At 29.4% G+C, this 23,902-nt stretch overlaps 1 protein-coding gene across 1 annotated transcript in view; it reads left to right on the forward strand.

The window, feature by feature from the left end:
• Nucleotides 1-23,902, forward strand: part of LOC101899507 (rab11 family-interacting protein 3) — a 119,976-nt gene that overhangs the window by 27,260 nt on the left and 68,814 nt on the right. The window contains exons 2-3 of the mRNA XM_059130344.1: nucleotides 5,607-5,645; nucleotides 8,092-8,200. Coding sequence (XP_058986327.1) covers nucleotides 8,096-8,200 — 105 coding nt within the window. The 5' untranslated portion in view covers nucleotides 5,607-5,645; nucleotides 8,092-8,095. The remainder of the gene's footprint in view (nucleotides 1-5,606; nucleotides 5,646-8,091; nucleotides 8,201-23,902) is intronic.

Consider the following 23,902-nt stretch of genomic DNA (forward strand, 5'->3'; position numbering starts at 1 on the left):
ACTAAATTGGCCATAACTGTTTTGTTTGCAAAGATATTTTGAACATCAAATATGTTTTGGAAAGCCAGAACAATAGTGCTTTTTAATACTTTCCTAGAGATACCTTCAAATTTTCACCAAATAAGGTCTAAAAAATAAATAAAATTATGTTTATATTTTTCCTTATTTTTTGATAATATTTTCAATTAACTTTGAATAATTCCTGGCAAAAAGGCAGTATCTGAGAGAGAAATGCATCTTGTTTGAAATAATCTTTCAAAATGCCTCATATGCAGCTAATTCTTTATTTCAAATAATATTTATTATTCAGCCAGGGTGGCGTATGATTATTATTAATTTTGGGAAGTTTTACTAAATTGGCCATAACTTTTTTGTTTGTGAAGATATTTTGTACATCAAATGAGTTTTGGAAAGCCTGGACAATAAAGATTTTTACTATTCACCTACATTTAACTAGGAAATTGCGCCTTAGTGTCTAAAAATAAATTAAAAATATCCTTTTTTAATTTTTCCTTTTTTTTGTAATATTTTTCTTTTAACATTACATAATTCCTGGCAGAAAGGCATTATCTGAGAGAGAAATGCATCTTGTTTGAAATAATCTTTTAAAATGCCCTCATATGCTGCTAATTCTTTATTTTAAATAATATTTATTATTCAGCCAGGGCGGCGTATGAATATTTTTAATTTTGGGAAGTTTTACTAATTTGGCCATAACTTTTTTGTTTGCGAAGATATTTTGTACCTCAAATGCGTTTTGGAAAGCCAGGACAATAGAGATGTTTACTATTCCACTGGATTTAAACTTGAAAATGCAAATAGTGTCCAAAAACTAAATAACAAGTACATTTTTATTTTTCCTTATTTTCTTGATTATATTTTTCTTTTAACTTTGAACAATTCCTGGTAGAAAGGCAGTTTCTGAAAGAGGAAATCGACTGAAACGCCCTCATATCCAGCTATTTCCTTACTTAAAGTGTTATTTATTATTCAGCCAGAGTGGCGTATGATTATTCTTAATTTTGGGAAGTTTTACTAAATTGGCCATAACTTTTTTGTTTGCTAAGATATTTTGAACGTCGAATATGATTTGGAAAGCCAGGACAATAGTGATTTTTGCTTCAACTACATTTACCTAGGAAATTGCGCCTTAGTGTCTAAAAATAAATTAAAAATATACTTTTTAAATTTTTCCTTCTTTTGGATAACATTTATCTTTTAACTTTGAACAGATCCTGGTAGAAAGGCAATCGTCTTGTTCGAAATAATGTTTTGAAAACTCCTTATATGCAACTATTTCCTTATTTTAAATAATATTTATCATTGAGCCAGGTTGGCGTATGATTATTATTGATTTTGGGAAGTTTTACTAAATAGGCCATAACTTTTTTGTTTGCGAAGATATTTTGTTTTATTACAGCTGCCCAAAAATGTATACATAAAAGTAATATATATTTTTAAAAACATTTTTTTTATTTTCCGCATCATTCATTTGATTAAATTATAACTGATTCCAGACATAAAGGTGCTATTTGAAGGACAGATTTATCTTCTTCAATATAGCGTCTGACAACACCTTTCTGTGCCACTATTTACTACGTATAGGTACTATTTATTATTTAGCCAGGGTGGCGTATGATCTGGGGTTTTACTAAATTGGCCATAACTCTTTTATTTATTAAGATATTTTGAACATCAAATATGTTTTGGAAAGCCAGAATAATAGAGATTTTTGATGCATTATTTTACCTACCTAAATATTGACTAGAGTCAAAAAAAAAAAATAAATAATAAAAAAATAGTTTTTTAAAAACATTTTTTTTATATTCCGCTTAATTTATTCGATTGAATTTTTATTTAATTCCTGACATAAAGGTACTGTTTGAAGGACAGATTTATCTTCTTCAATATACCATCTGACAACACCTTCCTGGGCCACTATTTACTACTTATATGTACTATTTATTACTTAGCCAGGGTGGCGTATGATTATTATTAATTCTAGGAAGTTTTACTAAATTGGCCATAATTCTGTTAATTATTTAGACCTTTTTAAAACTAAATAGGTATTGGAAAGCTAATACAATAGCCCTTCTTTATAGTTCTATGGGAGATATCTTGGTTAATGATTTCACAGAAAAAAACTAATGATCATACTAATTTAAAATTTTCCCAGCCAAAATTTTACGCATAATTTATTCGATGTTGTTTTAATTGATTCCTGTCATAAAGGTAGACTGAAAGCCAGATTTATCTTCTTTAATATAATGTCTTACAACAACTTCCTAAGCCACTATTTACTACGTATACGTACTATTTATTATTTAGCCAGGGTGGCGTATGATTATTATTAATTCTGGGTAAAATTACCAAATTGCCCATAAATTGTTTGTTTATTGAGATATTTTGAAAATTAAATATGTTTTTGAAAGCCAGAACAACAGAGCCTTCTAAGAAAATATAAGATATAGTTTAGATTATGTTTCCACAGAAAAATCTAATGATCTTTCCAATTTACAAATTATCCCATCCAAAATTTTACGACTGTCTGTTAAATCAGCCAGATTATTTTTTATTTTTTTTTTTAGAAATTTTATTTCAATCACTTCATTAACCCAGTTTATGTGTCAATTCTTATTCCACAGAGAGAACATAAATTTGCATTGCAAAATTTCAAATAAACTTGTTTATATCTTCCTCTTTCCAAATTTATCTGCCCATGATATGATGATAATTTTCGCTAAAAATGACACACTTTCTATTCTGCAAGTTTTGTGTTTCTTTTTTTATAAAATTTTGTTGTTATTATTGTTGGTTCTAAATTAAACATTCGTTCTATATATTTTTTTTATTGTTTAATGCAAAACCAGCCAATATCCAAGTTTGGGTGGTGTTGTGAATTTTTTTGTTTGTGCATTATTTTTATACCCTCAGCCATATGGCTACAGAGGGTATATATCATTTGATACCGTCAAAACGTGCCTAGTCGAAATAACGGTTTTAGACCCTAGGTCTCTTTGGACCAAATCCGTTTCAGAACATTTGGAGTCGATCTAGCGATGTCCGTCCGTCCGTCTGTCTGTCTGTCTGTCTGTCTGGCTGGCTGGTGCGCACGATAACTCTCGAAGGGAGTATCCGATTTGGTCCAAACTTGGTACATCGTAATATTTTTGTCAAACTTAGATCGAGTTCGAAGATGGGCAATATCGGTCCACTCCTTCTGGTACCTCCCCCACAAAAGGTCGAAATTTGCAAAAAATTTATTCTTTGCACAGAAAGAGAAGGGAAAATCCGATTTTGCTTTAAATTTTGCAAATCCTAATATTTGCATCAGTGCTAGGTCAGGTGTGAAAATGGACAATATCAGTCCACTCCATCAAGTACCTCCCCCACAAATGGTCAAAATTTTGAATAATTACAACTCTCATAAAATTTGATTTAAGAGTCCGATTGTCTTCAAATTTTACACATCCCAATATTTATATTAACCCAAGGTCTGGTGTTAAGATGAGCAATATCGGTCCACTCCTTCTGGTACCTCCCCCACAAAAGGTCGAAATTTGCAAAAATATATTTTTTGCACAGAAAGAGAAGGGATAATCCGATTTTGCTCAAACTTTGCAAATCCTAATATTTGCATCAGTTTTACGTTATGTGTAAAAATGGACAATATCGGTCCACTCCTTCTGGTACCTCCCCCACAAAAGGTCGAAATTTGCGAAAAATATATTTTTTGCACAGAAAGAGAAGGGATAATCCGATTTTGCTCCAACTTTGCAAATCCTAATATTTGCATCAGTTTTACGTTAGGTGTAAAAATGGACAATATCGGTCCACTCCTTCTGGTACCTCCCCACAAAAGGTCGAAATTTGCAAATCATATATTTTTTGCACAGAAAGAGAAACGATGATCCGATTTTGCTCCAACTTTGCAAATCCTAATATTTGCATCAGTGCTAGGTCTGGTCTTAAAATGGATAATATCGGTTCATTCCTTCAAGTACCTCCCCCACAAATGGTCAAAATTGTGAATAATTACAACTCTCATAAAATGTGATTTAAGAGTTCGATTGTCTTCAAATTTCACCCATCCTAATCATTTTATTAGTCAAGGTGTGGTGTTAAGATGGAGTATATCGGTCCACTTCTTCTGGTACATCCCCCACAAATGGTCGAAATTTTAAAAATATATATTTTCTGCACAGAAAGGGAAGCAATAATCTAATTTTGAAAAACATAACACTCAAAGAAAGCGAAATAAGGATCCAACTCTCTTCAAATTTCACACATACAATAATTTTTGCTAACACCAGATCTGTTGTGAAGATGCTATATATCTTCGAATACCTTCTGGCACCTCACCCACAAAGGGACACAATTTTCAATATTTTCATCTATCATAAATTACGAAGCGATTCAGCGATTCTTTACAATTGCTATATCCATATATCCATCTACTATAATTTATTTGTTTACATATATAATTAGTTTTATATATAATTATATTTATATCATATTTATTTATGTGGGATACGAAATGGACAATATTGAACGATTCTTTCAAAACCCACTCCATAGAGGGTGGATAGGGCTGAGGGTATACATCTGTCGGCAAAACCGACCGATACTTTTTTACTTGTTTTGTTTTCTATTCATTATGATATGACTCAATTGTGCCCAAGGCGGATGATGTGAGTTTTGAAAGTTCAAAAAAAAAAATAAAAAAAAATAAAAAAAACAAACAAAAAAATGTTTACTACAAAACATGTGCAAATGACAATGATAAACAATATGGAGACAATGATCCCAATTTCTATGGGAGAAAAAAATACCAATTATTTGAAGAAAGGGCAATCTCTCCCCTTTCATGCCTGCAATAGTGTTCCCCAAGAAATACACAAAAATTCTTTGAATAAATATTTTGACATTTCTTTTATTTTTTATTTGCTGTCCAATCCCAGCTCCAAAATTCCTCAAAAATTATTTTTTTCACCTTAGCAAATATCTACCCACTTGCTCTCGCTGCTTTCGGCTGTGAGCATGTGTGTGTGTTTGTGCACTTCTCAGCTTGTAGGTAGCTATTTATGTATGACATGCCATTGTTTGAGAATTTAATTTCCTATAATTTTTTGAGGTAGGTTCAGTTGAAGATTTCTTTCGCAGAATTCAATTGTGGGCTAAATTAGGTTAAATAACCGAAATAAATTAATAAATTCAAAGCGAATGGTAGAATTTATGCAAATTTGTTTTTGAGGACAGGGGGGAAATTTTGATATGGAAATATTTAGAAGAAAAAATAATAATAATTAAAAAAATATTAATAAATAAAAATTACAAAACTAAAATAAAATAAATTAATTTACTCAAATAAAACAGATTTAAAAAAAAAATAAAATGAAAATTAAAAAAAAATTGGGCAAAGAACTTAGATTCTCGGCTTGAGCCTTTTAGTAGCTATATTATTCCGGTGGAGTAAAATAAATTTATGTTATTAATTAAACAATTATTTATGAAATTGAAGCTATTTTTTACTTCATTGTATTAAATAATTCGACATTATAAAATTGAATATTTCCTAATAAATATTTTCTTCTATCTTTTTCTAGTTCCAACCGACACCAGTTGGGTTCCAATGCCCTAGCCACGTAAGTATTCGAAATTTATTTTTAAAGAATTCAAAATTTTCGATCTCGAATGTAGTTTGTTGAGTAAAGCCCCCCAAAAAAATCTTTTATAAAAAAGGGGTTTTATACCCAAATAGGGTTTACAAAAAATCAACAACTTCCGTAAGCAAACCACGTTTATGGCCCTTGAAATTCTTCGGAAAATTTTCATAATTTTGGTCCTTTGAACATTTTTTATAAAAATGTCCATGTCTATTCTTCGAAGTCTATGTACAAAAAATTCATATTTAATCCTTTGTAAAATTCATTAACAAATTAAAGATTTTCATTATTTTAATCATCTTGGAGCTCAGTTCTTCTTCCTTTAAAAATCCATTTAAAATATCCCCGATCATTACCCTGGGAGGCCTAAAATCCCTTAAATATTCTCATATTTAACTTTGATCGTTCTTCAAAAGAGTTCATTAAAATCCCACGATTATAGTCATGAGAGTCCTTCAAAATATATCCTTGAAAATCCACGTATGCAGTCCTGGGAGTTCTTCCAAAAAATTACGTAATAAATTACATGAGCTAGCCTTGAAAGTCCCTCCAAACATATATTGCATCCAAATGTTTTGGCATGATTCTGACAGCCCTTTAAAAGAACCCCTAAGAATCCCCCCAAACAAATCCTTTAACAAAAAAGGGCATTTCTTCCGAAAAGTTCCTAAAAAATATATGTTTTTAGTCCTCAGCGTAGTTCCAAGAAAAACCTTGAAAACCCTGAGAGTCATTTAAAATTTTTCAATTTTTTTAGTCCTGAAAGTCCTTCAAAAGAGTCCTTAACAAAATCCTGAGACCTCAGCGTTCCTCCAAGAAATTACCTGAAAAACCTGAGAGTCATTCAAAAATTTTCTTTCAGAAGCCTTTTTGTTCTGACTGTCCTTCAGAGTCCTTAAAATATCCACGTTTATACTCCTAAGTGTCCTTGTAAACAAAGCCCTTTCCCAAAATATTTTTCCAATCCCGAGAATTATTTTCTAAAACATTTCCTTTATAGTTAAGACAGTCTTCTAAAAGAGTGCTTCCAAATATCTCCTTAAAAATACAGGGAATAGTCCTTAGAAAAATATACTTCTTTAAAATATCCATTTTTGTACCACTGATAGCCTTTAAAAAAAATCCTTTAAAATTCATTTTAAAAAAATCCAGATTCATAGCCCTGAAAGTTCTTCGAAAAATTCGCTTATTAAATACAGCTTTATATTCGTGAAAGTCCTTCAAAAATAGAGGCCTTGAAAAAAAATCCTTTAAAAAATATCTATTCTCTTTCCCTGATAACCCTTCAAAAATTCATTAAAAAAAAAACCTAAAAAACTCTAAAAATCCAGATTCATAACTCTGATCCAGGTTTATATTCCCGAAAGTCCTACAGAATAAAAAAGGGACCTTCGAAATAAAAACTCCTTTAAAACGTCAATTTTTTACATCACTGGTAGCCCATCAACGATTCCTTTAAAATCCATTTAAAAAACCCTAAAAATCCAGTTTCATAGCCCTGAGAGTTCTTCGAAAAATTTCCTAATAAAAGCCTTCAATAATAGAGTCCTTCGAAAAATGCCTATAACAATCCAGTTTTGCATCATGATACCCTTTCCCTTAAAATCCATTTTAAAAGAGTCTTTCAAAAATTATTTTAAAAATGTTCACGTGTTAGTCCCAAGAGTCCTTCCAAACTTATCCTTAAAAAAATCGATGTCTATAGACCTGAGAAATTAAAAAGTCCATAACAAATTCATGTATATAGCCCTAAATTCCCTGCAAAATATCTTTCAAATCCTGAGAGTCATTAAGATTTGTTTTTTTTTTCAAAAAAATCCCCGTTTATAGCCCAAGGTGTCCTTAAAATTCACTTTTAAAATCCAGAAAGCAATTCAAATTATTTCTTTCAAAAAAAAGTCCCGATTACTAGTCCAGAGTGTCGTTTAAAAATAATCGCAATAATTCTAGTTTGAAATATTCTCTTGTTTGTACTTATGGCAATTTTGGTTTTTCTGGTCTGGCAATGCTCAGTCTACAGTTTGAAAGTAATTGCTTCGGATATGTAAGCATAGCCACTCACCCATATGTATATTTCTCTTGACATGGTTCAACTGCTGTAGAACTGTTGAGGTACATGACTCTGCTATGAGACAATCAAATTAGAGGTATGTGTCTCGGCTAAATCGGTGTCATGACTCACAATGGCTGTTAGCCAATGACACCACCTTTGAGGGCATTATTGTGACTAGTCAAGGGTTTTTGTTTTTAGTCTATTGGCAATAAATATTGTTATATATTCTACAAAAATGTTATATTCTCTAAAAAATATTTATTTTTGCAATATTTTTAAATATTCTATAAAAATATTATATTTTATAAAAAATATATTTAATTTTTGTATTATTATTTTAATTTTTCTCTCCCCCTCTCTCACTCATTTCAGTCAAATGTACAGATCATCCAGTTTCAACACATCGAGGCGCAGTTCCAGCTATGATACAGACGAGGCATACGACTGCAGTTTGGACAATGTCCAGGATATTAATTATAAGGTAAGTTGAGAACCGTTATAAATTATTTTTTATAACTTATAAATTATTTATTATAAGGGTACCTCCCGATATTCCGTATTTTGATGATTTTCGCGACATTCGGCATTTTAATCATTTTAGCGACATTATTCACCGGAATTGTTTCGAATTTGATATTTGAAGTTCGTAATGGATACTACAGCCTATGACAGAAAATTGTCTGTGCAGGTGTTTTAGTTTGTGGCATTTCACTTTTTGCAATCTTTTATCTCGCCCTGCATTCCAAAAGGCTTTTTTTAAACATTTCCCTTTTTTTTTCTTTTTTCATTTAAAAATCCGCAAATTTATTTCCAATGAAAGTATTTAATTCAATCAAAGATAACCCATCTCCTCTAAGCTCTTGGTGCTACCAAAAACAGTTGAAAACTTGAGTGCTGGCCAAAAATCGTTTGCTTCACTGATGGCCACCAAAGACTTTGGCTTGTCTTTGGCCGTATTTTTTGTTGTTTTTGTTTTCAAGTGTCATTAAATTTCTTCGGGCCGTATATAACACCATGTACACCCCCAAACACTTACAGCAACTATTTACCATTGCTTTGTTGTTGTTGTTACCATTTATTATTGTTCAAGGCAAAGGAGATTAATCAAATCGGTATCTAAGGTGTTTTCGTTTTCTGCAACCTCTAACATTTCTTAACGAACCACCACCACCTACAAGGTCAGCGTTCAATTTCTTTTCTTCTTTCCTCTTCAATGCCTCCCCGTCTTTGCTTTCTTCTTCTGTATTTGGAGGTTTCAAGTCAATGGCCGTAGATTTTTTTTGTTTTGGTATTGACAAAATGCTTTACATTTGAAGTCAAGTGATTGCCATTTGAAGGTGGGTATTTGTTGCTGTTGTTGTTGTGGTTTTTGGATTTTGTGTTCGATTCGATTTCCCATATCGATATGGAAGACTGGCGTTTGGTTTACATGTTTACTGGCCAAAGTGGTAAAATTATAATTGGATTACAATTTGTTAACTGTTATTGATTAGAAAGCCGGGGCGATAAGGAAATTATAAAAAAATGGATGGAAAAAAATTAAAAAAAAGCATTTTTATGAAAAAAATTATTACATAAATCTTGATTTTGACACCCTTTGGAGATAAAAATTAAAAAAAAAAAAAAACAACTACAACCAAAAACTAAAGCAATATTTTTTTTTTAAATGTCTACTTTCCTTATTGGTTTAAAAAAATAATTTTTAAAAATCTTAAATAAATAATTAAAAACATATTTTTAATTTGATAGTCATTGAAAGAATTCTTTTAAGAAAATTCAGGAAGAAAAATTATTTAAAATATGTATTTAAAAAAAATTCTGGAAACTGGTAGAGCTTGGATTTTTTTTTTAAATAAAGTTTTAAAAAATAATTTTTAAAAATCTTAAATAAATAACTAAAAACATATTTTGAATTTGATAGTCATTGGAAGAATTGTTTTTAGAAAATACAGGAAGAAAAATTATTTAAAATATAAATTAAAAAAAATCGGGAATCTGGTTGAGATTGGTTTTTTTTTTTTTTGAAAAAAAATATTTTTCTTAAAACCTCTAAAATATATTCTCAACATCTCGGATGTCTCTATACAAAAAAATCTTTAAAAAATTTTGGTTAATAGCCCCAAGAGTCCTTCAAATAAAAAAACCTTTAAAAAACTCAGACCAATAGCCCTGAGAGCCCTTCAAAAAAATCTTTAAAAAAGTAATTCCTCTCATGAATTTTGGAAAACAATTTTAAAAAATCCATTCAAAAAAAAAAAAAAAAAAAAAAAATATATATATATATAAATCCTAAATAAATAACTAAAAACATATTATTAATTTGATAGTCATTGGAAGAATTGTTTTTAGAAAATTCAGAAAGTAAAATTATTAAAAATATATATTAAAAAAAATCGGGAAGCTGATAGAACTTGGGTCATTTTTTTTTTTTTTTTTTGAAAAAAAATGTATTTCTAAAAAACCTCCAAAATATATTCTAAACACCCCGGATGTCTCAAAACAAAAAATCTTTAAAAAATCGTTTTAAATGACCCCAGGTGTCCTTCAAATAAAATTCTTTAAAAAACCCATGTCAATAGTCCTGAGATCCCTTGAAATAAAAATTCTTTAAAAAAGTTTATAGTGTCGTAAATCCTCTGACGGTCTTTGGAGAATAATTTAAAAAATCCACTATAATAAATCCAATAAATAAAGCATTTTGAATATAAATGTTTAATTTGACAGTCCTTGGAATAATAATTTTTTGAAAATCGGCGATCTTTGAAAAAATATTTTAGTTTAAAAAAATAGTTTTTTATAAATTCAAAATTTTTTTAACAAATTTAATGAAACCCCAAAAGACTTTGAAAAATATTTTGATGATTTATAGAAGTCTTACAACATTATTTCTAAAAATCTGAAGAAAAACGATGTATAGTTATTAGAATATTTAAATTAATCCACAATGCTCGTGGTCTCTTGATGATTTTAATTTCACGACTAGGGTAATTTAAAATAGGTCATTTAAATAATCATTAATTTTGTTGGCAGATTTGAAAAAAAAGTTCTTGAAAAAATTATTCTTTAAATTCTACAGAGACTGCAATGCTTAAAATATATTCTAAATATCCCGGATGTCTCAAAACAAAAACATTTAAAAAATTCCAAGTCAATAGCCCTGAGTTTCCTTCAAATGGAAATTATTAAAAAAAATCACTTTTATAACCTCGGGAATCCTCCAAAAAATCCTTCAACTAAAAATTCTTTTAAGAATCCACTGCAATAGCCCTAAGAGTCCTTTAAATTAAAATCCATTAAAATCCAAGTCAATAGTCCTGAGAGTCCTTCAAATAAAAATGCTTTCAAAAAATCCACGGCAATAACCCCAAGAGTCCTTTAAATGAAAATTCTCCAAAAATCCACGTAAACAGCCCTGAGAGTCTATTAAATGAAAATCGTTTAAAAATCCACGTCAATAGACCCGAAAGTCCTTCAAATGAACCGTTTTTTAAATATCTACATCATTAGCCTCTAGATCCTTCAAATGATAATTAAAAAAAAAAAAACACGTCAAATAAATTTAATATCTTTTAGAAATCGACGTCAATAGACCAGAAAGTCCTTCAAATGAAAATTCTTTAAAAAATCGAGAATCCTCCAAAAACAATTCTTAAAAATTCACATCAATAGCGCCGAGAGTCCTTCAAATGAAAATTCGTCAAAAACTCCACGTCAATATCCACGAGAGTCCTTCAAATGAAAATTCGTCAAAAACTCCACGTCAATATCCACGAGAGTCCTTCAAATAAAAAATTCTTTAAGAAAATCCACGTGTATAGCGCCGATAATCCTTATAAAATCCACGTTTGTAGCCCGGAGAAAATCGTATATAACACCATGTACACCCCCAAACACTTACAGCAACTATTTACCATTGCTTTTGTTGTTGTTGTTACCATTTATTATTGTTCAAGGCAAAGGAGATTAATCAAATCGGTATCTAAGGTGTTTTCGTTTTCTGCAACCTCTAACATTTCTTAACGAACCACCACCACCTACAAGGTCAGCGTTCAATTTCTTTTCTTCTTTCCTCTTCAATGCCTCCCCGTCTTTGCTTTCTTCTTCTGTATTTGGAGGTTTCAAGTCAATGGCCGTAGATTTTTTTTGTTTTGGTATTGACAAAATGCTTTACATTTGAAGTCAAGTGATTGCCATTTGAAGGTGGGTATTTGTTGCTGTTGTTGTTGTGGTTTTTGGATTTTGTGTTCGGTTCGATTTCCCATATCGATATGGAAGACTGGCGTTTGGTTTACATGTTTACTGGCCAAAGTGGTAAAATTATAATTGGATTACAATTTGTTAACTGTTATTGATTAGAAAGCCGGGGCGATAAGGAAATTATAAAAAAATGGATGGAAAAAAATTAAAAAAAAGCATTTTTATGAAAAAAATTATTACATAAATCTTGATTTTGACACCCTTTGGAGATAAAAATTAAAAAAAAAAAAAACAACTACAACCAAAAACTAAAGCAATATTTTTTTTTTAAATGTCTACTTTCCTTATTGGTTTAAAAAAATAATTTTTAAAAATCTTAAATAAATAATTAAAACATATTTTTAATTTGATAGTCATTGAAAGAATTCTTTTAAGAAAATTCAGGAAGAAAAATTATTTAAAATATGTATTTAAAAAAAATTCTGGAAACTGGTAGAGCTTGGATTTTTTTTTAAATAAAGTTTTAAAAAATAATTTTTAAAAATCTTAAATAAATAACTAAAAACATATTTTGAATTTGATAGTCATTGGAAGAATTGTTTTTAGAAAATACAGGAAGAAAAATTATTTAAAATATAAATTAAAAAAAATCGGGAATCTGGTTGAGATTGGTTTTTTTTTTTTTTGAAAAAAAATATTTTTCTTAAAACCTCTAAAATATATTCTCAACATCTCGGATGTCTCTATACAAAAAAATCTTTAAAAAATTTTGGTTAATAGCCCCAAGAGTCCTTCAAATAAAAAACCTTTAAAAAACTCAGACCAATAGCCCTGAGAGCCCTTCAAAAAAATCTTTAAAAAAGTAATTCCTCTCATGAATTTTGGAAAACAATTTTAAAAAATCCATTCAAAAAAAAAAAAAAAAAAAAAAAAAATATATATATATATATAAATCCTAAATAAATAACTAAAAACATATTATTAATTTGATAGTCATTGGAAGAATTGTTTTTAGAAAATTCAGAAAGTAAAATTATTAAAAATATATATTAAAAAAAATCGGGAAGCTGATAGAACTTGGGTCATTTTTTTTTTTTTTTTTGAAAAAAAATGTATTTCTAAAAAACCTCCAAAATATATTCTAAACACCCCGGATGTCTCAAAACAAAAATCTTTAAAAAATCGTTTTAAATGACCCCAGGTGTCCTTCAAATAAAATTCTTTAAAAAACCCATGTCAATAGTCCTGAGATCCCTTGAAATAAAAATTCTTTAAAAAAAGTTTATAGTGTCGTAAATCCTCTGACGGTCTTTGGAGAATAATTTAAAAAATCCACTATAATAAATCCAATAAATAAAGCATTTTGAATATAAATGTTTAATTTGACAGTCCTTGGAATAATAATTTTTTGAAAATCGGCGATCTTTGAAAAAATATTTTAGTTTAAAAAAATAGTTTTTTATAAATTCAAAATTTTTTTAACAAATTTAATGAAACCCCAAAAGACTTTGAAAAATATTTTGATGATTTATAGAAGTCTTACAACATTATTTCTAAAAATCTGAAGAAAAACGATGTATAGTTATTAGAATATTTAAATTAATCCACAATGCTCGTGGTCTCTTGATGATTTTAATTTCACGACTAGGGTAATTTAAAATAGGTCATTTAAATAATCATTAATTTTGTTGGCAGATTTGAAAAAAAAGTTCTTGAAAAAATTATTCTTTAAATTCTACAGAGACTGCAATGCTTAAAATATATTCTAAATATCCCGGATGTCTCAAAACAAAAACATTTAAAAAATTCCAAGTCAATAGCCCTGAGTTTCCTTCAAATGGAAATTATTAAAAAAAATCACTTTTATAACCTCGGGAATCCTCCAAAAAATCCTTCAACTAAAAATTCTTTTAAGAATCCACTGCAATAGCCCTAAGAGTCCTTTAAATTAAAATCCATTAAAATCCAAGTCAATAGTCCTGAGAGTCCTTCAAATAAAAATGCTTTCAAAAAATCCACGGCAATAACCCCAAGAGTCCTTTAAATGAAAATTCTCCAAAAAATCCACGTAAACAGCCCTGAGAGTCTATTAAATGAAAATCGTTTAAAAATCCACGTCAATAGACCCGAAAGTCCTTCAAATGAACCGTTTTTTAAATATCTACATCATTAGCCTCTAGATCCTTCAAATGATAATTAAAAAAAAAAAACACGTCAAATAAATTTAATATCTTTTAGAAATCGACGTCAATAGACCAGAAAGTCCTTCAAATGAAAATTCTTTAAAAAATCGAGAATCCTCCAAAAACAATTCTTAAAATTCACATCAATAGCGCCGAGAGTCCTTCAAATGAAAATTCGTCAAAAACTCCACGTCAATATCCACGAGAGTCCTTCAAATGAAAATTCGTCAAAAACTCCACGTCAATATCCACGAGAGTCCTTCAAATAAAAAATTCTTTAAGAAAATCCACGTGTATAGCGCCGATAATCCTTATAAAATCCACGTTTGTAGCCCGGAGAAAATCCATATTCCGTTGATTGTTTAAATTCTTTTTTAATTCACATTCTGCTAATCATTAAAAAATAAATATATAAAAAATATCTTGGTTTTGTTGGTCATTAAAAAAATATTTTTAAAAAAATTTACGATCTGTTAATCGTTGAAAAACATTTTTTTTAAATTTTAGTTGGGCATTGAAAAATATATATTTTTTTTTAAATTCACTTTATCTTAGTCCTTGAAAAAATTTGTTTTTTTTTAAATCCATATTCTGCTATTCATTGAAAAAAATATATTTTTTTTAAATCCAGGTTCTGTTAAACATTCCTTCTACCTTCCGAGATATCGAATTTTTAAACTTTGGCCACCATTGCGTATGAGTGTTATTAATAAATGACTTACCTTAGAAATCCGGCCATAACTTCACCAAATCTTTGTATTTTTTAAATATAAAAATACCAACTTAAAGTAGACACTTGTAGCGATAATTAGAAATTCTCATTTGTTGTTATATTAAATATTATTAAAAAAATTAAAAAAATGCGTAGGAACATTTTTGTTTAATAACTTATTTTAAAACTTCTTTTATAACTTCGAAAAGTCTCAATATTGTTTGATTACAAAAAAGAAAAAATAATAAACTAGGCAGCTTCAGCTTTAATTCGAAATTATTATTTAAATTTTCAATAGTTGTAAATATTAAAAAAAAAATAGAATAGAATTAATATATTAAAAGAAAAAATCAATCTGCTCAAATTACTTAAAATATTTACAAATATTGTTTATGGTGGATTTTTCCGGCAACCAATTAGCATGTCTTCAGCTACTTGGTATGAGTTCTCCAATTCCATTGTCAAACTTTGAAAATTCCTCCTACTTTCCGAGATATTGAATTTTTAAACTGTGGCCACCATTGCGTATGAGTATTATTAATTGATGACTTATTTTGGAAATTCGGCCATAACTTCCACAAATCTTTGTATTTTGTCAATATGAAAATAGCAACTTAAAGTAAACACTTGTAGGCATAATTAGAAACTCTTATTTGCGTGTACATTTTTATTAAATATTATAAAAAAAAAAATTTGTTTAACAACTTATTTTAGAAATTCTCTCATAACTTCGAAAAGTCTCAATATTGTTTGATTACAAAAAATACCAATATAAACTAGATAGCTTCAGCTTTAATTCGAAATTTGAGTGTTCAATAGTTCTAAATAATTAAAACTAGTCTGGTAAATATTTCTTTAAAATGTTCATTTGCGTTTGAGTTTATTTAAAATATTATTTTAAAAAATGTGAAAAATATGTAGGTGTATTGTTTTCTAATAACTTATTTTAAAAATTCTCTCATAACTTCGAAAAGTCTCAATATTGTTTGATTACATAATTTACATTAGAAATTATTATTTGAATTTTCAATAGTTCTAAATATTAAAAATATAGAATAGAATTAGTATATTAAAATAAAAAATAAATCTGCTCAAATTACTTAAAATATTTACAAATATTGTTTATGGCGGATATTTATGGCCGGTAATCAATTAGCATGTCCTCAGCTACTTGGTATGAGTTCTTCAATTCCGTTTTCAAACTATGAAAATTCCTCCTATTTCCCTAGATATTGAATTTTTAAACTTTGGCCACCATTGCGTATGATTATTATTAATTAATGACTTATCTTAGAAATCCGGCCATAACTTCCCCAAATTTTGGTATTTTTTTAATATAAAAATGCCAATTTAAAGTAAACACTTCCAGGCATAATTAGAAATTCGTATTTGTGTCTGGGATTTTTTTAATATTGTTAAAAAAAAAACTTAAAAAAATTAAAATGTACGATTTAATGAAAAATAATCATATAAATATAAAAATATAGATTAATAAAGATTATCGCTCTAAAAGTCATTCTTTAAACCATCCAGAAGTATAGCTAATAGCTATGAAAATCGGGAAAATGTTATATTTAACGTTTTTTAATTTATTTGTTATTTTTTTTATTCTCTGCAACTTGAAAGTAATTTCCAACCCTTGCAGTAACACGTTAAGAATTTCTATCGGCAAACATTAAACCCTAGCCCGCTTTTGCTAAACATTTTCCATTTCATTTTCAAAAATGTAGGTCTTTGAGGTATTAAAAATAATCCCGTATTATTCTATTAAGGGAAAACTAGAATTTTTCTTTTCCATTTTTATTTTTCTAAATATAGTCTGGTAAATATTTCTGTAAAACGTTTAGCCTACTTTTAGGCTAATTGACTGAAAATATGCCATATTTTCCGCCGTTTTTTTTTTTCTTTTGTTGGAAAAAAATCAATAAATTTGCACTGCAATTTGCAAAACAAAATTATTGCCGTGGCCCAGCAAAGAAAAAAATGTTTAACGAACACCAGCTGTTTGTTCATTTCCCACAGTCAATGGCTGTAAATCAACAGCTCACTCTCTGCGCCTTGCTGGGGCATTATTAAGTCAAACAAATTGCAATGTCTTAGCCAAAAGCTGGGCGCATTTTTCGCAACTAATTTCAAACCTGTAAGACTTGCACCGGTGAGCGGGTCTCGGTCTGTGTGTGGGTTGGCTTAAGGCAACACCCACAATACTGGCAATTATCATTAATTTTGTTTAGTGCTACAGAATTTGTTTGACGACTAGTTGGATGGTTGCTTGGTTGGCTGGCTGTTTGATTGTTTAAGCCACAACTTTGTGGCAAAGCCCCAGCGAAACAATTCTCCCCTAGATTACCGAATTACCTATGCATTTGGTGTCAATTTCATTGATTTCTTTGCGGTTAATTTCTGTTTGGGGTTCTTTGCGTTTTGCCAAAGCGGAAAACCACCTTCTGGCACACGTGTTTGAAATTTTCAATTATGCTTCCTCTGCGACCAGACACAGGCTCGCGCACACACACTCACACGCCTTTTGGCTTCACCGCCATCAATTGCCCGCTGAGCTGCCAAACAGGTTACCAAATCGAGAGTTGGCTGAATTGTCGTCATTTCCTAAGCCAGAATTTAAAGTGGATTGTTTAATCGCACCACAATCGTCTTAAGAATCGTAGGTAAACAACACAATTGCATAATGCAACGAGTTGCTGGGTTGGCGGATCAATAACCACCAACCACCGTCGGACCGATCCAAAATAGTTGCCTTCTTCTCTGTCTGTGCAGACAAAAGGCAAACGCCCTGGCAAACATACTCGGCAACTTTATGCAAATTTTTTCCCTACATGCGAGTACAATTAAGATTGTTGATGGTGGGGGAATGGCTTTAAACCAAGCCTACAAAGACAATGGGTATGTATATTACAGAAAATGTAAAGGAAATGTACTTTTTTGGGAAAAACACTTAGCTGCAGTGATGAGAAAAACAAATCACGTAATTCAAATATCAAAGGGAGAAAGAAAGAAAGCGGAAAAAGGAAATGTAAATAGATTTTTTTTTTGCTTTTTCCAAACAAGTTTCTTGTTTTCACCTGAAATAGACGTTCTTAATAATTTTTAAAAATTCTTTTAAGATTTTCTATTTTTTGCTACAAGTGTATAGTTTCGGAAAATATTTTACTTTTTGGAAAAATATTTAGATTTGATGAAGTTATGGCCAAGTTTCTAAAATAAGTCATTAATTAATAATACTCATACGCATGAGTGGCCAAAGTTTAAAAATTCAATATCCATAAAACTAAGCGGAGTTTTTAAAAAACTAAAAACAGAATTGGTTACTTCAGATGAAATACTTCAGAACATACAAATGATTTTCAATAAAAATTTAACTTTTAATTTTAAAAATTGTTGCTTTTAGACAAGCCCATAAAACAATCGATATTACAGAATATGTAAAGGAAATGTACTTTTTTTTTTGAAAATACGTAACTTTATTGATGAGAAAAACAAATAACGTAATTTGAAATATGCAAGAAAGAATGCGGAAGAAAGGAAATAATGCAAATTGATTTTTTTTTTCGTTTATTCGAAACAAAATATCAAATCTTAGGCTACACATAGGTTCTAAATATTTTTTTGAACATTTTTCTAGAATTTCTACTTATTGCTGCAAGTGTCTAGTTTCTGAAAGTATTTTAGTTTTTGGAAAAGTATTAACATTTCGCAAAGTTATGGCCAATTTTCTAAAATAAGTCAATAATTTATAATACTCATACGCATGGATGGCCAAAGTTTAAAAATGTAATATCAAGCAAACAAAATGGGATTTTTTTAAACTGAAAACGGATTCGATCAGTTCCCCCGATGTTCTTTAGGACATGCACAAGATTTAAAAAAGTCAAGATATTTTTAAGTTAAAAAAAATTAACGAATATTTTGGGGGCTCCAACAAATCGTAATTCTTTCTAAGTAGATCTTGGGCATCCAAAAAAGTGTACGTTTCTTAAGATCTAGTTAAACGTGGATTTAAAAAAATATTTGTTTGAAGCTCCAAGAAAACGTAGTCTTTTTAAATATTATTGCTTTCGAGTTGGTTTTGGTCTCATTTCATTTTTTTTTTGAGTGGCCACCAAAACGTGAATCTTTCACAAAAATATTTTTTAAGTAGTCAACAACATTACCTCTTTTTAGAAAATAATTTTGAACAAAACAATAAAACGTGGATTTGTTTAAGAAATATTTTTTGAAGTAACCAACAGAACATGGATTTTTTAAAAATGATTTTTTCAAATACCCCACAAAATGTGGATTTTTTAAAAAATATTTTTTTAAGTACCCAACAAAACGTGGATTTTTTAAAAATTATTTTTTCAAGTATCCAACAAAACATGGATTTTTTAAAAATGATTTTTTAAAAATGATTTTTTCAAATACCCCACAAAACGTGGATTTTTTAAAAATTATTTTTTCAAGTACCCAACAAAACGTGGATTTTTTAAAAATTATTTTTTCAAGTACCCAACAAAACGTGGATTTTTTAAAAATTATTTTTTCAAGTACCCAACAAAACGTGGATTTTTTAAAAATTATTTTTTCAAGTACCCAACAAAACGTGGATTTTTTAAAAATTATTTTTTCAAGTACCCAACAAAACGTGGATTTTTTAAAAATTATTTTTTCAAGTACCCAACAAAACGTGGATTTTTTAAAAATTATTTTTTCAAGTACCCAACAAAACGTGGATTTTTTAAAAATTATTTTTTCAAGTACCCAACAAAACGTGGATTTTTTAAAAATTATTTTTTCAAGTACCCAACAAACGTGGATTTTTTAAAATTATTTTTTCAAGTACCCAACAAAACGTGGATTTTTTAAAAATTATTTTTTCAAGTACCCAACAAAACGTGGATTTTTTAAAAATTATTTTTTCAAGTACCCAACAAAACGTGGATTTTTTAAAAATTATTTTTTCAAGTACCCAACAAAACGTGGATTTTTTAAAAATTATTTTTTCAAGTACCCACCAATGGCTGAATTTTTAAAAATATTTTTTTTGTAAGTGTTCAACTTCTTGATTATAGTTCATCTTCATTGCCCCAGTTAATTATTTAGTTTGCCCATTATGGTCTCCTCTAATTAACATATGAAAAGAAGAACTGTAAAATCGCTCAACTGGAAAAATCGGCATTAATCATGTTTTCTTTCAAACCAACAACGGCCATCTCCAACCAGCCCTGGCGAAGGTGTGTTAGACATGTTGTTTTTTTGCGTTACGCTCCCCGGCTTTATGTTCAACACACCATTTCATATTAGACGGAAAATTATGCATAACAAACAGGGGCAATTGAAAAAAAAAAACCAAAGAAACAACAGCGAAAAAATCTGTTTTGTTAATCTGATTTTCCATAAAAAAAATTACAGGAGGAGGGGAGGGAGAACTTCTTCAAAAGAAAAATCAAAAAATTAATGAGAGGCAGACAAAACAAACAGGAAAATTATTTTCTGCAACATTACAATTTGAATTTTTTCACAATTTTTTTACTTGGAGCAACATCTGGCGAAGACAATCGCCAGAAAGCAGAGGAATTACCTCATCGTTTATTGTTGTACAAACTCCAGTTGTGATGTGGAATGATATCTTGTGGACACATCTTTTCCCACCTTAGATACCTAAGTGATCACAAAATGTTGTGGTGGAATGACTTTGGGTGGCATAGAAGGCAGGCACCTAGCTTCTATGGCCCTTAGCAAAGCTCATGGATTTTTATTTAGACTCTTCTTCTTTTTCTATGGCTGGGTAATTAATTTTTTGTTTATGTTTTTTTCAGGAACTTCTTTGCTGAGTGAATTTTCAATTGTCTAACTCAGAATTTGTTAAAACTTCTTTAAATGGAAATTTTCGTTAGAGGTGATAAGATTTTTTTCCTTAGTAAATTATCACCGGCAATATCAATATATCACATAATCAAGTGCTATATATTTGTGAAGTAGAAGGGGAAAAATATAAGCTTTGTTATATTTTTTTTGACTCTAAAATTCTTGAGAATCTTAAAAATTAATTCGAATCTTAAAACATTAAATTTTGATGCATACAAACGAATATATAAGAGCCCTTCGAAAACTACAATTATCTTAAAACCATTAGCAAACGAAATCTGTAAAAATTTGGAAAAAAAAGTTGCATAGTTTCAGAGAAGATGAATTTTTAATTTTTGGACCTAAGGGCGTATGAGTGTTTTTAATATGTGGGCAACTCTAGTATTTAGCCCATAACTTCCATAATTCTTACATGATTTTAAGATCTTTAGTGGCAAATAAAAGCAGACATTTTCAGCTAAAAATCGAAATTATATGGAGACATTTTGATAATTTTGAGAATCAAAAAATTACAGGGAATTCAAGAAAAAATTAAAAATTCCCCATTATTAAAAATAGTTTTGTGTTTTTGGCCGATTTATTCTTCCCGAACACTATACATTTTAAATTTTATCGGCTTAACTAAAAGATGACTGTGTTATCTGAAAATAAAAAAATAATTTGGAGAGGTGAGAACATTTCAAGGATCTCTAGTTAAAAATAAACATTGCACATATTTAAAAAAATCGTAAATTTTTCCTGATATAATTTTGTTATATTTACTTGAGGGTAAAGTTTGTTTCAAAACAATTTCCTCTAGAATTGAAGCCCTTCGATAATTTAATAAAAAAATATAGTAGGGGCATTTTTGGGAATTTTTTTTCAAGAATGGAACTGTTCGAAATCCCTATCTCGAAAAAACGCCACTTAAAACCTAGTTGCTAAAAAACTTCATGAAAACCTATTTCTTTCAAATGAGGCTTGCTCCAAACTATTTTATGTCTATTCAAAGCTTTTAGATACTAAGGCTTTGAAGTTTCACTTTGTTTTGATTTGAAGAATTAAAAAAATATATATTGCTTTTCTTACAAAGTTCTCAAGACAATTTGTCAATGATAAATGTTCCTCTAACTGCCGGTTTGAAAAGATTTATCACAGATCTCTTGGTTTGTTTGTTTTTAATCCAATACTAAACGGAATTCGTAAATTTTATACAAATATGTCCATAAACTACTGAGAAAATGAATTTTTAAATCTTGGATACCCTGGCGTATGAGTGTTGATAATACATGGGTTAATTTTGTATTTTCCCCATAGCTCCTAAAGTTCTGCAAGGATTTTTAATTTTGTTGTCGCAAATGAAAGCTGAGACCTTTAGCTAAAATCCAAATCTATTTGGGAAAATTTGAAAATGTTTAAGGACCAAACAGAGAGCTAGAGATACGAAAAATATTTTTTTTTTTAATTTTCAATATCCAATTTTTTAATATTTTCACATTTGCTATTTTTTTTACTTTTTCGCTAACATTTCATTATCTAATACTCTGCTAATTTTAATTTCCTCTTTTTTTTTCTATTAGGTAAGCTTCTTATCGCCCAACTGTTATCAAATTAAACAAAATGTTTATTGCAAACTTAAGTTTTATCGTAAGCGTAAGTACAAACCTTGTATTTTTTGCATAACATTCGTTTACCAATTAAGCCATTAACTATTGGCCAATTGTTTTTTATTATTGTTATTTATTTCTTTTGGTAAAAAATTTGTTCATTTGTTCTTAGGGCATGCGGTCGCCAGAAGGTAGAAAATGAAATCGCTGAAACCAACAAAAAAAGTTAAGAAATCAGCCAAACAGACGACATTGCTTCTTAGTTTTTCTTGCCAGTTGTCTGGGGCTGCATTTCGTTGATTTTATGGTCATTTCATGTTTCGCATATGTTGTTGTTAACATGGCTAACAGGCTAGTCTGTGTTACCATGACAATACATACAATAATAACAATATTTTTTATTATTTTCTGGTTAGAAAAAAAAACAGCCACTTTTTTATGGCCACACTGCCTTGAGAAGGTTTCCACCTTTGCTTTGCTTTTTGCTTGTCCAGACCAGACCGGGCCATATTATTATCTATTTCAATATTTTTTCTCTCTTCTCTTCACTCTCTTCCCACTCTTGTGGCCAAAATAGGAAAAAAAATATGAAACCCAAAACTCGTTGTGTTTAACACTTGGTTAACAACATTGTTCATTTGGCTATCATGGCTCAAAGTGGTAATACAAACATTGGCTTCAATTCCATTGGCTTGGAGTTGACAAAGTTGTTCAGTTCAGTTCAGTTTTTTTCGTTTGTGCTTTGGATTTACGTTTTACGCCACCTGGAATTCCAAAAATAACACGATGTTGTCGTGGCTGGTTGTATTTGGAAAATCAGATTTTTCCAGCCATACAATTTTCTTGTCGTGTCTTTATTATTAGTTTTTGTTGTTGTCTTGCTTTTTCGAAGATGATAAAGTTACCAACTTGTTACAAAGTAAAATAAAACACAAAAAATAATCTTTCAACAAGGTAAACAGCTTTTTGAATGGCTTGCTGGGGTATTGCACACAAGGAAGGTAGCATAGTTTCTACAATGAAAATGTAACAAAATGGATGGCTGTTGTATTTTTGTATATTTTTCTTTCTTATTGCTACGAAATTTTCTTTCTTCTATTTTTCTAAGGTAGAAGGGAATATTTTGCGTCATATTTGAAAGAAAAACATTTTGGTTTTTGCTTCCAACGTTTAAATTATGAAGTTTCTTTCTTTGAGACCACCTGGGCGTATGACTATTATTAATATCTGACTATTTTCAGTAATTTAGGCATAATGTCCATATCTGTGGGAGAATCGCACTAGTTTTGATTTTTATTAAGAGAAAACATTTGTAGTTAAAAACCAAAACTATTTAAAATTGGGCATTGCAACATTTTAGTGCCGAAAATAAATGTTTTTTTTAATTGTTTTTTGCATAAATAATTTTTACAACAATTTCTGTTTCTTAATTTTTTTATAAAAATAACAGTGGATATTCTACGTCATACTCAAAAGAAAAACATTTAGTTATCCACTTTCAATATTAAAATATTCAATTTTTTTTGTGAGACCACCTGGGCGTATGACTTTTATTATTAGCTGACTATTTTCAGTAAATTGGGCATAACTTCCATATTTGTAGAGGAATCAGGCTAGCTTTGATTTTAATTGGAAGAAAA

Source organism: Musca domestica, unplaced genomic scaffold, assembly GCF_030504385.1.
Source record: "Musca domestica strain aabys unplaced genomic scaffold, Musca_domestica.polishedcontigs.V.1.1 73, whole genome shotgun sequence".
Lineage (NCBI taxonomy): Eukaryota > Metazoa > Arthropoda > Insecta > Diptera > Muscidae > Musca > Musca domestica.